The following is a 16499-nucleotide window of genomic DNA, read 5'->3' as shown; positions in this document are numbered from 1 at the left end:
TTAAGCCATTTCGACCTGAGGACGATTCTAAATCAGTTCTCAAAAACGTTGTTTTTGTCAGTCGTTCTCAAACATTTTGTGTCAAGGACCCCCAAAAATATAGGTAATTGGCCGCCGACCCCCATGTGAAAATATGTTGTTCCAGGGACCACCCAGAAGCAAAGATTTGATTTAAAAACGTTCGCTCTGAAAGAATATATTCAAAGATTTGTGCCACATTTTCACAATTTTTCAAAAATAGTAGACCTACAAGCTCGTAGCGCGGCACCAGATCTGCTATTTTTCAATAGCTAAAGTATAACATAACACCAAAAAGGGTTCCCGCCCAAAACGGGTTAAAAGGCAGAGAGGAACATAACTACAGCCAAGTCTGCTTCTGATGTTGGGGACAATAACAGGGAGGCCCGGCGCTTCAAACGGCCCAGCGGTGTGATGGTCCACAGGAGCACAGCCCTTGGGGTGTGTACGCGACATCCGATACGGCTCTCTAATCATCTCCGAATGGGGGAACGACCGACCGTGCTGGGTGTGGGTGCATTACACACACAAGCAACGAGGCGAGACCAGACGAGGCCTGCGGCACATCGTGCCTGAAGTGCCCTTTCACAACGACATGCTTGTAGGCAGACATATACACTACACACACACACACACACACACAATAGACCTACAAACATTATTCCCACTCACAGACGTATGTACACACATAAACACAGACACACACACACAAATTATGCAAGCATAATCAGAGGACACTCGCACTTATGTAAACACATGTACATTCACACACAAGCACAAATGTATAAACACGTGCGCGCACACACGGCAGCACGCCCGCCCGCACGCACACACGCACACGGGCGGGCGGCACTGAAAGCTTGGAAGTGGAGGTGAAGAGATTAAAGTGGCCCCTAACTAAGGTTGGCAGGATGTTTGGGAAAGCCGTCTCTGGTCTGGCACCCAGTTTCCCTGGCTGCTGTTGTGCGAATTGGTGATGTATGACCTTTAGAGTTAAACTCGTTACACCATCCATTATCCTCCTACATCATAAAGCTCACTTCTACTTCAAAGGGCCACACAGGCATGGGTTTAGTCACCCATTGACATGGTGTCACCACCCATCGCTGTGACTTCATACGAGGGTCTTGTCATAGTAAGTGGCACACATTTACGGTCGCTGAGAGAGTAGCATAAGCTTTGCCTGCAACGTATAACGTGAACATACACAATGCCTACTGTATATACTGGACAGTACAGATGATTATATTATATATATTATGTAGTGATTAGATACTGTTTAACCCATTTAAACTGACGTCGAAATTAAAAAAAATTCTTCTAAATCCTGACAGTTTTATGAAATACCGGTACCTATGTTTCTGTGTCAGTCGTTCTCAAACTATTTCATGTCAAGGACCCCCAAGATTACATGTAATTGGCCTCCGACCCCCATCTGAAAATATGTTGTTCCAGGGACCCCCCCAGAAGCAAAGATTTGAGTTAAAAACGTTAGCTGTGAAATAATATATATATATTCAAAGATTTGCGCGGCACTCGGTGCGGTGAGCTTGTAGATCTGCTATTTTTCAATAGCTAAAGTATGACATAATGCTTAAAACACCAAAAGGGGTTCCCGCCCAGAATGGATATACAGCAGAACAGATGAATGTGCATTCTATTTAAAAGATGTGCATGTCCTTTTTGACTGTTTGTTCAGCCTCCTCTTCTATTTAAAGACCATACCAGCAGCCTAGCAAGTTTAGTTGATTGACTACGACTCACGTTATACTGTAGGCCTACTTGAACTTTGCTCCGAACCATTTTCCAAAGCAAAATGTGGATTGTTTGATTTCCCCGGGAAAACCATTGAATTCCATACATTTCTGTATGGTAAAATCAACTGGCAGAGACTAGAAACTTGCTTGAGAGTGATCTTCCAACAGTGAACTTTACGGCACCTTGGTTTTTTGTCAAAGTTATATTATTGTTGGGTTTTATTATTGCATTTTAAAGCATCGGTTGATTTGGAAATTCTAGACAAAATAGTCCCTAGAGAAGAGATAGAATTACAACCCAAATTCATAAAAGCCAACATTGACTGTAAAGTTCAAAAATATTTTAACACTTTTCACAAATGTGGAAAAAAATAAATAGAGCTATTAATGGGAAAATAGTCTATGGCCAAAAACATGGGTTGACAACGAAAAATGTGTTATATTGAACTCTTCCGTACTCCTTCTATACCCATATATATTATATGGTAAATAATATATTTAGTGCCTGTTATTTGATATACGATTTTGTATCGATTCTAATAATACATTTTGACTTGTACCGTACTGTGGGTGTTCGGTAGCATCTTGACCCATACCTCCAAGACGTGCTATCTAAGCACTTACCCTACCCCCACACTTTTTGTAGACTGAGATAGCATTTGATACAGACTAGTATCTAGTAATAGTATATGTGTATAGTTTATATTAATAGTTTCATTTATAGATATTCCACTCACTGTTATGTTCTTAGCTTACGCATGTTTCATGATAACTACTTTTTATGTATGTGATGTATTACCATGCTTTTTGTTCTTGCTTAATGTAAATCGCTCTGGATTAAGAGCGTCTGCTAAATGCCTAAATTGTAAATTGTACAGTACCTCCTCCACAGCTCTCGGAGCACTCCGTAAATCCATCGTACTCCCAGTCGTGCAATTCCTCCCTCTGGGGTATCCCCGTATCCTCCTCCTCCTCCTCATCCTCCTCCTCCCCTGCTCTGCCGGCACAGGGAGTGCGGTAGCAGGGCTGGAACGCCGCCGGTTTGACCCCCTCGCACTCGTCGTCGGGCAAGTCGGCCACCGTCTGGGAAAAGGACAGCAGCACCTGGCACCTGACGGCCCGACGCTGGACTCCAGCGCCGCACGTTCTGCTGCACGGCGCCCAAGGCCCCGGGATGAAGCTGGTATAGCAGAGGGAGAGGATGATGGGTATAGACAGGTCAAATTAATTACAGAAGTAGGGTATGCTGTTTCATATTTTGTATAATTTACACATTTACAGAAGGAAGTACTGTACACACACACGCACACACACTTTGTTCGTTCCTGGATGGGAGTCGTGCGATATCAAATAAAGCCTTATGGAGAATATGCACAGGCTTTTTGGCATTTCTCTACCTCGCACAGATTTTTGTCATTTGCTGCTATAGGTTCATAAACTGACAAAGTATTTGTGAAATCCAGTCCTGCTGTGGTTAATTGAACAGCTGCGAGGCATTAGGGCCGGCCTCCCTCGGATAAAGCGCTTTGATGCACATCCTCGTCTTTAACCAATTCTCGGCGGGAACCCCTTTTGGTGTTTTAAGCATTATGTTATGCTTTAGCTGTTGAAAAATAGCAGATCTACAAGCTCATAGCGCGCCACCGAGTGCCGCGCTATGAGCTTGTAGGTCTGCTATTTTTGAAAAATCGAAGAACGACTGACATAGAAACATAGCTTTTTCAGAAAACTGTCAGGATGTAGAAGACATTTTTAGAATCTGATCTCAGGTCAAAATGGGTTAAGACTGGATCAGAGAGGGGGGGGAAATGCTACGAGATCGGTGGACTTTTATTGGCCGAGACGAACGCAGGCAGGCCCCGACTGCATGCCAGCCTGCTGTCAGATCCTCAATGTAGAAGAAGGGATGCAAAGGGTGAGAAAAAATAAACGGATGAAAATTGAAATGGACAGAAACTGAGTGAAAGAGAGTTAAAAAGAAGAAGAAACGAGAGCAAAGGGAAAGAGAGAGGTGCCTGTAGGTTGACAGCTATATACTGTATGTTCAATATTTAACTGCTATACAAGAAGTACATGTGTTAACCCATTTAGACCTGACGACGATTCTACAAATGACAGTTTTCTGAAAAACCTCTGTTTCTATGTCAGTGGTTCTCAAACTATTTCATGTCAAGGACCTCACAAATTATCTGTATTTGGCCGCCGACCCCCATCTGAAAATATGTTGTTCCAGGGACCTCCCCCCCAGAAGAAAAGAATTGAGTTAAAAGCGTTCGCTCTGAAAGAATATATATTCAAAGATGTGCGCCACATTTTCACGACTTTTCAAAAATAGCAGAACTACAAGCTCGTAGCTCCTATGAGCTTGTAGATCTGCTATTTTTCAATAGCTAAAAGTATAACACAATGTTTAAAACACCAAAGGGGGTTCCCGCCCAAAATGTGTTAAGGAATGGCTGAAAGTTTTGGTATTCTGTGCATTATACTACTCATAATCATCCCCTAGTTCTTACAGCTTCTCAGAGCACTGGCAACCATCCCGGTATTAAACACATGGTCCTACATACTGTTTATAACCCAAGTTTTGACAAAATGTCCATAAAAAACACTTTAATGGTTGGTTTTGATACACGTCCCAAACCTTACTGTACTGTACAGTATGTACCTACAATCAGTCATTACATGCACACAAGGCTTATAATAGTGTCCTGTGGCTCCGGTCTGCCCCATGCATTCCATCAGCATTGCATTCTGACGAGGCAGGGCACACGTGCGCCCATGTTTGCATCACCAGCTCGTGTCATTAAGCACTCTTCCTCGGTCAAGCTGTCAAACCGCAACATAAAACCTCTGGCATTTTTTTTACTAGATGCCTCAATAAAGAACTCATAATTGCAGCTAAGTTGGGTCTTTACGAGTGTTCCAGGAGTCATTCGGCGTTTGGACAAACAAATGAATCACCAGCCCGAGTTAGACCTTGGAACATCAGCACCAAAGTCAACAAGCGGGGCCTTGCGGCTATGTTTGTCTTCACGGGCAGTTAAGATACATCTGTTGGTTCCTAAACAATGCTCTTTAAAATCCAGCTTGAACGTTCCGACGGAAACAATAAATACTCCCTAGCGTTCGACAGAGCCTCATTTAGTTCAAATCAATTACGTTTCCACGGCAGATCCGTGTAAATCCAGAGACGCTGTTGTATACAATAAGGCGGTGAAAAAATAAAATTGTGTTGGCTAAGTAAAGGAACATGCGCAGGTTAAAAAAATTCAAGCGGTGGTGGTTTAGAGGCCGGCTTAAGAGCTGGCGATGGAGGTGCAATAAGTCTAACGCAGGAATTTCCTTCCCCAGACCCTCACATCCGTAACCTGGCCCCCATATGGACGGCAGATATTGTTGTTGGCTGCTGAGTGACAGCATATTATACGCAGATATTTATGTGCTCTTAAGGGGTGGACGACATGCTTCTTTTTTTTTTTTGGCAAGAGAACAATATCATCTGTTTTGGCATCGATCAGCCCTCTCTCGTTCACACACACACACGCACACGCACGCTCTCATGGTCTCTCTCTTGTCCAAAGATAAGTCATAGAAGAGAGATGTTTTGAACTGGCTAACATGGTAGCTAACACAAGTCATGCAAGGGGTTAGTTACAGTTCAGAGATCGTCCATATACCCCCAGATATCCATTTATTATTCCCTGGACACCTAGGGCACAAATACATCTAAATTAATGTTACTAGCCAGCTACTGGCTAACAGCCACTGACTACACCTTTGGTTCTCTCTGTAGCCTTCTGTGACCCTGCGCAGTATATTTTGAGGCATTCATTCTCCCTGCTTAAGGCCTGACAGTACACACATTCAACAAAGGTTTATGGCCTTCAGACCCTACATAACTTCGAGAGTCAACCGTGTAGATGAGCCAGGAAGAATTTATATTGCCAGGACAAAAAAAAAAGGTTCTGTCAGTACACATGACAACCGGTTGACGTGTTACACGGGCTGTATGAAGAGACAAGTGCACAAATTGATACATATTCAGTGAGTACTCAGAAGCTGTATGTACGGATTTGAACTTGACGAAAACAGCGGTCGACGCCAAACGCAGCCACAATATGGTAGAGCCTCTGTGTCCCTGTCAGCCTCAATTTCACCTTCAGGCAAATCACTGTCTTGGCACTGTGAAAACAGTTTGTTGAAACTGTGTATCTGGGACCTGTTTTTCACGTCCTTACTTCTACAGAGTGAAGCTAAATCTGTAAAGCGGATATTTAATGTTGTAAATCTCTCTCTCTCTTTCGGGGAGGTTTTCCCCGGTTCGTGCACCTGGAGAATTTGTATGGCTTTAGCAGTGGCTGTATAGCCATGTTTCTCCGCCTAAATTACAGCAAGGCTCCAACACCTGTGATGGTTTCAACAGAATCTATGTGTGACAGTAAATCGCTGCTCCAAGCAGTATATATATACAGGACCTTTGTGACAAATTATGTCAAATATTATGTCACATATATCTTGTGTGAATATGGTAAATAGTATTCATCATTGTTCTGCATGAAGTCCAGCCATAACAGTTAGGATTGTAGGATGCTTCATTTAGTTAACGGCTTTGATACTAAGAGCAGAATGCTTCTGAGGGTTTGTCCATGAACGATAGCAGAGAGATCAGATTCTAAAAATGTCTTCTACATCCTGACAGTTTTCTGAAAAAGCTATGTTTCTATGCCAGTCGTTCTGCGATTTTTCAAAAATAGCAGACCTACAAGCTCGTAGACCTATGAGCAGACCTATTTTTCAATAGCTAAAGCATAACATAATGCTAACACCAAAATGGGTTAAATTACTTACTTACTAGTAGATGGCAGAGTATTGGACTCGAGACTCGATGACTCGACTCGAGTCATTGATTTGACCACTTGCAACTCGACTTGGACTTGAGGGTAAAAACTTGAGACTCGACTTGACTTGGAAGACAATGACTCCAGACTCGACTCGACTTGAGACAAGCTGACTCGGACAACTTAAGTAACCGGCCTGTCCGGCAGAGTATTGGACTCGAGACTCGATGACTCGACTCGAGTCCGACTCGAGTCATTGATTTGACGACTTGCAACTCGACTTGGACTTGAGGGTAAAAACTTGAGACTCGACTTGACTTGACTTGCCCACAACAGAAAAACTTGAGACTTGCTTGAGACTTGGACCAAATGACTTGCTACTCGACTCGGACTCGGATCGGAGAGACTCGTGCAATTGTCAAACGACCTTGTGGGGACACTGTTTTGAGTTAAAGGGTTATTCGTAGGGTGACGAAACATTTAGGGTTAGGGATAGATTGGATAGAGCATTTAGGTGTTAAGTTTATGGTTAGTGTGAGGTGTTAGTGCTTGGGTAAGGTATACAGATTTTGTGTTAGGGGTTATGTCGTGGTTGTGGTTAAAGATGGAGTGCCGTGATTTATTTCCACCCTAAAACATGATCATCAGGTATTATTATTATATAAGGAGGAAGATGTTTTTCATAAAGTGTACAGTATTTGTTAAAATGTTATGTGGACACGCCCAGTTCATTAAGTAATAAAGTATGCTTGGTTTGCCTGGTGGGTGGTGGTGGTGATGGGTGGTGAATCCACCTAAACTGAAGCCGCACCCACAGCTGTTGTTGTATGATAAAGGGGGGTTGGGTGAGGGAAGGGGATGATATTGTGAAGTCACTATATCACTGTTTATTTCTTTGGCACGTTTGACTGTCAATGTTTCAGCCTCCAGGAAGAAACCCTAAATACAAAGGGAGGCCATCATTGCACATGACAACCACACCAAGGGGTGAATCCACCTAAACTGAAGCCGCACCCACAGCTGTTGTATGATAAAGGGGGGTTGGGTGAGGGAAGGGGATGATATTGTGAAGTCACTATATGACTGTTTATTTCTTTGGCACGTTTGACTGTCAAGGTTTCAGCCTCCAGGAAGAAACCCTAAATACAAAGGGAGGCCATCATTGCACATGACAACCACACCAAGGGGTCTAATGAAGTACTGTCACCTCATAAGCACATGAAAAACTGTGGAAAAAATACAAACATCACGGCACTCCATCTTTAAAGGTTAGAGTTGGCCCAGCAGCCTGCTAATAAAACTTACAAAGTGCAAACCTTATCCCTCCAAAGTGGAGGGATACGAAGGGTAATAGTAGTGGACATGTCCAGATGGTCACATAACAGAGCAAGGTAAAAATCAAGTTAACTCTAATGAAAGTTCATGAAAAACTCCATGCGACATTATAGTTTAAAATACACAGCATTGTCTAACTACTCTGACTTGTCAAACTTGATATTAATAAATGTATTTAAAAAAACCTAAAATGAAATACACAGCACCGTCTAACTACTCTGACTTGTCAAACTTGATATTAGTGAATACACAGCACTTTATTTAGGCATGGCAGTAACAATAAACATCGACCAATCAAATCAGCACCATGGAGGGGGGACACGTCATCAGTGCCCATACCCTGGGTGGGGTTGGCAAGAGGGCATTTCTGTCCGTCCGTCCGTCCCCCAGGTTGGCAAAGGAAGTGTAGCGCCCAGGATTACATTATTAGATAATTGACACTGGGTGAAAAAATGGGTTGCAAAATCAAGGGATAAATAAAAACCATGGACAGCAGCCGTGGTCACAGTTATTCCCTCGTTTCCCAAGGTAGTTGGGTTTGCCTCTCATTTCCCAAACAAAAGTTGTTGTGTTGTTTATGCTGCATGTTTCTCATGATGTGGTTGAGGCCCTAGTGGTCTCCATTCAAAGCGGTTGTTGTTTTTGGCAGGAAATTTCTATTTTAGTTTTAGGCATAGTTTTCCATAGTTTTGGAGTTTGTCAAAGTAAAATGAGCTGACCTTCTCTTGGACTGAGATTAGAGGCATAGCCCTCCCCTATATTTTCCTCCAGGGGTACACGTTTTAAAAATCGACCTGTCCCTATAACAACGGAAATAAGCATTTAAGTTTGTCTATAACTGTCCTAAGTGGTAACAAAGATAATAAGACGTGTGCGTGCGTGCGTGCGTGCGTGCGTGGTAGGTTAGTACTCACGTAGGTTCCTCGGTTGCATTGACGTCTTCTTCCAGTTCTATTGCCTGTTTATGCCACACCGGTTTGGCCTCCACTGGGAGCTTCTCTGGAACAATGGAGAAAAGGAGCATGGTAGACGTTGACACACTGAAGCCCTGCTTGTTGACTGTAGTGAGTGACGCTGCACAAGTGTACCGGTATATTGTTTTGCATTCAGAAGAAGGGTTCAAAATAAACTACTGTGTGTGTATACTGTCATCATTTCGTTTGACATTATCAGAGATTTGATACGAGGACAAACGTGATGAGGTGAGAAGCTACAGTATAGGGTGGAGCAGAGAAACCAATCTCATATATGAGGCCAGTTCATCGGGTAGCGTGTGGTGCAAACACATAGGAATAACATTCTTACAGTCTATGACCACAGGTCAATACTAGGCCTATGCTAAAAACGGATACAGACACAAAATTGTATGGCACATCGAATAAAAGCAACCACAAAGTGGCATTCTTATTTCTTAATTAATACTAGCCTACAGCAGTGGTTCTTAACCCTTTTCATGTCAAGGACCCCCAAATTGCCACAAATTAGCCCGCGGTCCCCCATTTGAAGACATTATGCCAGGGGACCTCCATGGCAGCGGTGGCCGAACGGATAGCGGCGCGGTCTTGATACCGGAAGGTTCCTAGTTCGAATCAGCCGTCCGACACGTTAAAAATTACCACCGCTGAAGTGCCCTTGAACAAGGCATTGAACCACTACGATGAAATGTGTTCTATGAGCAGGGCCTGGCTGGAAACAAGTTCTTGAGCTTAGCCCAGATACCCTGGGTAAATATAGATTTAATTTCATTTCATTTCATAAGAGAAGATGTTTACGGCTCTAGCAGTGATTCTCAACCATTTTAATTTCAAGGACCCCCAGTTTGATATGCAATAGGCTTCGGCGGACCCCCATTTTATGGCATTTCTATCTATGGGACCCCCAATTTATATTGTAAAATCAATGTTAATTTAACTTTGAGAGTCTACTAACCAAATTGCCCTAACGGGTCCATTTGGTTCCATTTGTACACTTTCAGAGTTACAGACCCATAAGGGTCCATTTTGGTTCCAAACTATCATTTAGCTGGGGACCCCCTGGAACTCCCTCAAAGACCCCTGGGGGTCCCCAAACCACTGGCCTACAGTAGTACCTATGGGCTTGTAGCAGGGCACAGTGACCAGGCACTCCTCTTTGATGTGGGGCTTGGTAGTGGGGTTGCAGCCCCCTGCGTGAAGACCCCTGTGGTCGATGCACAGCACCACCCTGTAGCGTAGCCCCTGGCCACAGGTCACTGTGCACTAGTGGAGGAAGAGGAAAGAAAACATGTTAAGGGGCAACACAGTTCATGCTGCATCAGTGTTCCACGAAAACTAGGACACATTTAGTTTCGTCGACTACCTTTTTTCACTGACGAAAACTAAATGGAAACTAAATGAAAACTAAGCCATGATGACTAAAAATTAAGACCAAATATATTGACAATTTTGTCAAATAAAAACTAGACTAAAATGTTAGGGACTAGTGGACAAGAGATCCAGTATAAGTCACGGTTGCATGCTGAAAGTAGCAGATCTTATTATGTTGAAGTTATGCTACGCTTTAAGACTGACTGTACTCTGAGGCATTCAGTAGGCTTCACTGAGGCTTCAGTAGAACAGTTTCACATTATCTTGGACTCACTCTGGACAATATAGACTTATTATTGTACAAATAAAGCATCATTCAACCTGTTGTGTTGTACTGAACCGCATGTTACACCATACTGTCCATGCCTAACAGAAACAAACTTTTCAGTATTACCCGTGTTGCTTCCAACATCATCGGACTGCCTACACCCACACATTCTGAAATTAATATCAAATGACAATGACATCTGTATCGCTTTTTTAACCTCATGTCATCTGGACAAAGATACAGAACAGAACCTTGCCATGGAAAAAGGACCGTTTTAGTAGGAGTTTTCCCTCAGCCATCGCGGCATTAAACAAACTGCCCCGCCGATATGATGGTTCTGTATATGTAGGGAGTCGGGGACCTCATGTTGTTGTATTGTCTTGGTGTTATGTGGTATGTCTTGTTTTTGATGTGGGTGTTTCAACAGACAAATATCCTTCGGGACAATAAAGATTATTATCATGCCGATATCTCACTGCATTGATATTGCCTTCAATGATGACAAGTCCTGTGAGAGCGATACTGCCCCATACCATGCCAAGCTGTAGTGGCTGCGTATGGATCTTCAACACACTACTAAATGAATAGTGTAAAAATGGTCCAATACTGTATGTGATGTTTTTTCTTTATTACTGTGGGAGAGTGCAATGATCCAATCCACTAAGGCTATAAGAAACTCAAAACAAGGGTGAATACCAACAATTTGCCATTGTGGCAAATGTTTACCCACACGTTTAGCTGTGTTGTTCCATTCCTGGTCCTTACAAGCTGTACCTCATTTTAAAGGTGACTAATCAATGATAAAAAAGATATAAAATACAATACCAATTGGTATTGTTAAAGGAGAGAAATAATCAACCAAAGTTAAGTTTCCAAACTGTGAGGAGTTGATATTCTAATGATGAATCTAATAGCGAAGACTGAATCACTTTTGGTGTTTTAAACATTATGTTATAATTTAGCTATAGAAAAATAGTAGATCTACAAGCTCATAGAGCTACGAGCTTGTAGGTCTGCTATTTTTGAAAAATCGTGAAAATATTTATTTCAGAAAACTGGAGGATTTAGAAGAATTTTCTAAATTTTGAGGTCAGGCCTAAATGGGTTAAACGCTGTCGTGTGTAGTCTGAAGATGTACATATGCCAGCTATTTTGAGGTGTGCCTCTATCCATAGATATATAAAAAATCTAGATGCCTCATTGGCCGCTGCAGTTTGTTGGAGCGACCTGTCTGCAACGGGACGAGGAAGTCAAAGGCAGATAATAGAAGAGTTACGATATAGAGGGGGCGGAAACAGAGCGCTCGAGCGCTGTTCATGCAGCCTGAACTGAGACAAGCTGGAGTTGGAAATACATTGTTTTCAATTAGGGCGGCGCAAATAAGAGATATTTTAAGCATGTGTGCAACATGACACCTGTTTTAAAGAGGGAGTGCCACCATTTTTGTATTTTTTCAGTTTTTCATGTGTCTATGAGGTGACAGTACTTCATTAGACACCCTGGAGTTGTTTTTATGGTGTATTAACTTTGTATTTAGGGTTTCTTCCTGGAGGCTGAACCCTTGACAGTCAAACGGGCCAATGAAATAAACAGTAATATAGTGACACCACACTATCAGCCCCTCCCCTAACCCCTCCCCCTTTATCATACAACTACAGCTGTGGGTGCGGCTTCAGTTCAGGTGGATCACCACCCATCACCACCCACCAGGCAAACCAGGCATACTTAATGAACTGGTGGGCGTGTCCACATAAAAGCATGATTTTAACAAATACTGTACACTTTTTGGAAAAAGTTCTTCCCCCTTATATTGTAATTATACCCGATGATCATGTTTTAGGGTGGAACAAAATCGTGGCAATCGTGGTACTATTACTACAAATAAAGGGATTTAAGATCATTGAAGCTGGGCTGTTGCCTGAGTCCAATGCATTTCTGCCTACTTCCGGTCCAGTACTTGTCCCAGTTGGTTGTCCCCATGCTCAATAGAAGTCTATTTAGAAGAGCCGCCATTGGACTGGCCCCATGAAGTGAACGGAGTTTGCGTAACTCTGTCTATATCTAAGGCTCTGGTCAAAGGCATGCTGCGTCGCTGCCACTCAAGTGTCTACTGGCCAATCACAGCACGTCTTTTCCGGGACTTTTACACATTGCCAAAGCATGGGCCGCTGGGAAGGAGGGAGTCACGCCTCTGATGGGTCTACCGAACGTCCCTTACACTTTGCTTCCAAGGAATCTCGGAAAAGCTTAGCCTCCATTTTGCCATATTCCCTCGAGATACAGACGCCCCAGAGCCGGAAGAGGCGTCTACCTTTATACAGTATGTCTATGCCTCTATCTACGTCCACCCGTCACTGTGTCTGTTTAATTACACTGATGTCTAAGGTCTCCACACTCAAAGGATAGAATAATAATAATCCCTACAAACCTGCTCACTGTTCCTCATGAAACATACTCCATGTTTCATGTATCTTCTGCCAAAACAAGCATTCACGGGCAAGTTCAGAAGGAAGAATGTAGACGAAGGCAAACAGCCGCCCCAGTTTGTTAGGCTATAGCCACAAAGTTGAACCCCCGAGTCCCCAAAGCGTCTGATCCTGGGAGAGGGAACCTTCCATCTCTGGTATGTCTAATGTGACTGCCACAGTCTCAACACAAGGCAACCCACTGAGCGATCAGACCAGTGGTTTTCAACCCTTTTCATCATCAAGGCCCATTATTTATTCGGCATTTGAGCCACGCGGAACCACCATTTGAGGAGATTTAGCCTCTCGGAACCCAAAACTTGAAATATTCTTGTTGTCGTTGAATAAGATGTTGTCCACAATTCCATGCTGTATTGATGTGGTATCCACAGAGATAACAGGCAAACGTTGATCAAAATAACAATTCTGCTACATTCTCTAAATTGTGTAGACTTGTGAATTTGTAATGCAGATGTTTAACAATAATGTAACTTTTAAAGAGTTAAAGATCTAATAAGGGTCCATTTGGTTACCAACTCCATCATATAGCTCAAGGACCAAAAACCTCTGTATTAGACGTCTACAATATGTCTAAATAAGTCTAAAACGGGGTTAGAAGTGATCTAAAAGTAAAGGTTTATTTTTTTGCGGTCTAGGCTTAGATTAGACATCGAAACAACGTCATTTCAACGGTCAATATATAGATGCTTTAAAAAAACAGCTTCCTCAGTAGGAAATAAGCTACACTGGCCAGTAGGAAATAAGCTACACTGGCCAATCAGGCGCCGGCTCTCCTGCAAGACAGTGAGCGAGCCAACGCGTGTGTATGCGTGTCCGTAGGTGCGTGTGGGGCACGCGGTCGAGACGAGGACTCAGTATGTGCACTGTTGGCTTTTGGTTTTTTAATTAAAGCTTTGTGAGTTTTGGATGGCGGCTGGGCCAGACGGGACACGGGTGAGCGCCGCGGTATAAAGAGAGGCTACTGGTAATCGTATGGGATTGGCTCTGTTTTAACACACGTTTACTTTAGTGGTTACAAGTGTTGCTGTTATGTTGAAGAACGCCACTTGCGGATTAAAAAGGAAAACAACAGTGGAATTGCAGGTCAAAAATGTTCAGAGACTGTGTGTATTTTAACTATTTTTGTTTCACACTCCTGGCTTAAACACTTTTGGCATTGCTTTTTTGGGGGGGGGTCTGTAATAATAAGAAGGTAAAGAATTTCAAAAAGTTTCAAAGATTTTCACAGTTTTCAAAACGAGGCCGATGCCTGTTGGAAACGCATGCTCCTCTGGTTATGCAACATCCGTTGTAACCGTTGTCAGAGTACGTGGCCGTATTATTATTTATTTTACCATTTTTATTTTATTTTTGAGTGGTGCACACCGTCTCCAATGAAGGGCTATGCGTGTCCTGTATGTATGTCTGTATGTATGTCCGTTTGAGTACGACCCATTGACCTGTGCAGATCATTGGGGTCGCATTCCGGTCACACACTGTTGAGCGCAGGGCCATTCACACGGAGCAGTCAGCTAATTTGAGTCCTATGAAATGAATATTCTTGGTGCTCAGGACGAGTGTACTCGTTCTAAGGTGTTTTATATCGATATAAGAAAGCCTCACTGTTTTCCATTTTTGGAATTGCTCCGGTTGCTAGGGCCCCGCGCAGTTAACCACGGTCTTTTCATGCCGTTTTCTCGGAAACTACGGCGCTGTCTTTGGTGTTGATCAAATCGACGAGGTTCGGAGCTTCTGGAGAAAGGATGGACATCGCCTTCGCTTGCTAGCATTATCACTTTTGCTACTAGCTTTTAAGCTAGCGACAAAATGGACGTGCGGATCTGCCTGGCACCAAGCACTACCACTTTTGTCCACTCATAGTTTAACACAGGATTTCAACGGTGAAATGTGGCTCAAATAAAACCCAGCGGGAAACGGGGGAAAACTACGGCAAATGTTCCAATAAAAACGGAAACGGAAAAGAGCGGAGAGAATATACAGTATAGGTAACATACGGGAGACCATTCCTGTGCCAGCCACGTGGGGCAGTTGAAGCTGTTGCACGGCTGCATGATGGCCGTCTTGGGCGAGTAGAGACACTTCCATTCCTCCGTGGGGGTGATGACACCCTGCATGTCTTCCTCCACACAGGACACGGAGCGACTCTGAACCCCCCCGCCGCAAGAAGTGGAACAGGCCGTCCAGGGACTGCTCTCCCAACTGAAAGGGTATAAAGGTCGGAGTTCAAGGGCCAAAATGACCAAGTGGTAGAAAAGGTACTCGCATGTTTTACTTGAGTAAAAAGTATTCAATACTGCAATGTAGAAATTCAGAATTCAAGTTTTGCTTGAGTAAAAGTACAAAAGTATCGGCATCAACTTTTACTTAAAGTACCACAAGTACAAGGTACTCATTATGCGGTATGTCTCATTTAAAGTTTTCAAATGTGTAAAAATCTTTTGAAAATAACACATCCACTTGTGGATCGGCAATTTTCAAATGGCCAAAGAGCTGAAGTGGGTAATGTATGTTTTGTAATAATAACAATAATCAAAATCTACAAAGTAACTAAAAGTTTTCCAATATTTGTAGTGGAGTAAAAGTACAATATTTGGATCCAATATGTAGTGGAGTAGACGTAAAAGTATTGGAAATCAGACTCAAGTAAAGTACAAATACCTCAAAAGTAAAGTACTTGAGTAAATGTACTTTACACCACTGCAAATGACTGACTGAACATTAATGATTTTGATAATTTAACCTTATACTGTACATACATACAGTATGCTGCTGGAATGATAGCTGCCTGAATGTGCGCATGCGTGTGTGCGTGCGTTAGGGCATTAAGCAACTAGTCGACTAGTTTACTAGTCGACTAGTAAATCCACTAGTCGACCTTGTTGGTACTAATTGACTAGTTGATAAGGAAAAAAAAAAAAAAAGTTTATTTTTTATTTTTCCCCCCGATTTTGTAGGCCTCAAGATCAGGTAGATTATAGTTATAGTCACCATGTACACAGTTTTTCAATGTACAAATATTAATTAAAAAAAAAAAAAAGTTTATTTTTTAAATGTATTTAATTCTTTACATAATAGGTAGTTAAACAACTAGTCGACTAGTCGACTAGTAAACTAGGCAACTAGTCAACTAGTAAAAATGACTAGAAGTGAATGCCCTAGCGTGCGTGCGTGCATGCGTGCGTGCGTGCGTGCGTATCACGGACTTCATCTCATGGTAATTAAGCGACACCACATACCGAGGCAGGGGGTGATAGAGGTCATATGGCATGATTTGCTTGTAGCCATCACTGAAAAACACAGATGCGATAAAAGGAAATTAAGATTCAAGACCATGCCTCGCTCTACGGCCAGAGCACTGCGCGACCTCCAACGTGAGTAATGTCTGCAGTTTAATTAAATCCTCTCCTGTGAGAGCAACACAGTATGAAACTATGCATACCTGCCCAGAATAT

The 16499-nt window shown here is 42.7% G+C and overlaps 1 protein-coding gene across 1 annotated transcript in view; it reads right to left on the bottom strand.

Annotated features, from left to right (window-relative positions):
- The window catches only part of LOC306914317 (ADAMTS-like protein 1), a gene marked incomplete at its 5' end in the record, with an annotated part of 72030 nt that overhangs the window by 23826 nt on the left and 31705 nt on the right, over positions 1–16499 (bottom strand). Inside the window, 5 exons of the mRNA XM_079491314.1 lie at positions 2657–2955; positions 8863–8947; positions 10038–10185; positions 15042–15246; positions 16284–16334. Of these exons, the coding sequence (XP_079347440.1) occupies positions 2657–2955; positions 8863–8947; positions 10038–10185; positions 15042–15246; positions 16284–16334 (788 nt within the window). The remainder of the gene's footprint in view (positions 1–2656; positions 2956–8862; positions 8948–10037; positions 10186–15041; positions 15247–16283; positions 16335–16499) is intronic.

Source organism: Electrona antarctica, assembly GCF_951216825.1.
Source record: "Electrona antarctica genome assembly, chromosome: 21".
Classification (NCBI taxonomy): domain Eukaryota; kingdom Metazoa; phylum Chordata; class Actinopteri; order Myctophiformes; family Myctophidae; genus Electrona; species Electrona antarctica.
This window is presented reverse-complemented; position numbering and strand designations above follow the sequence as displayed.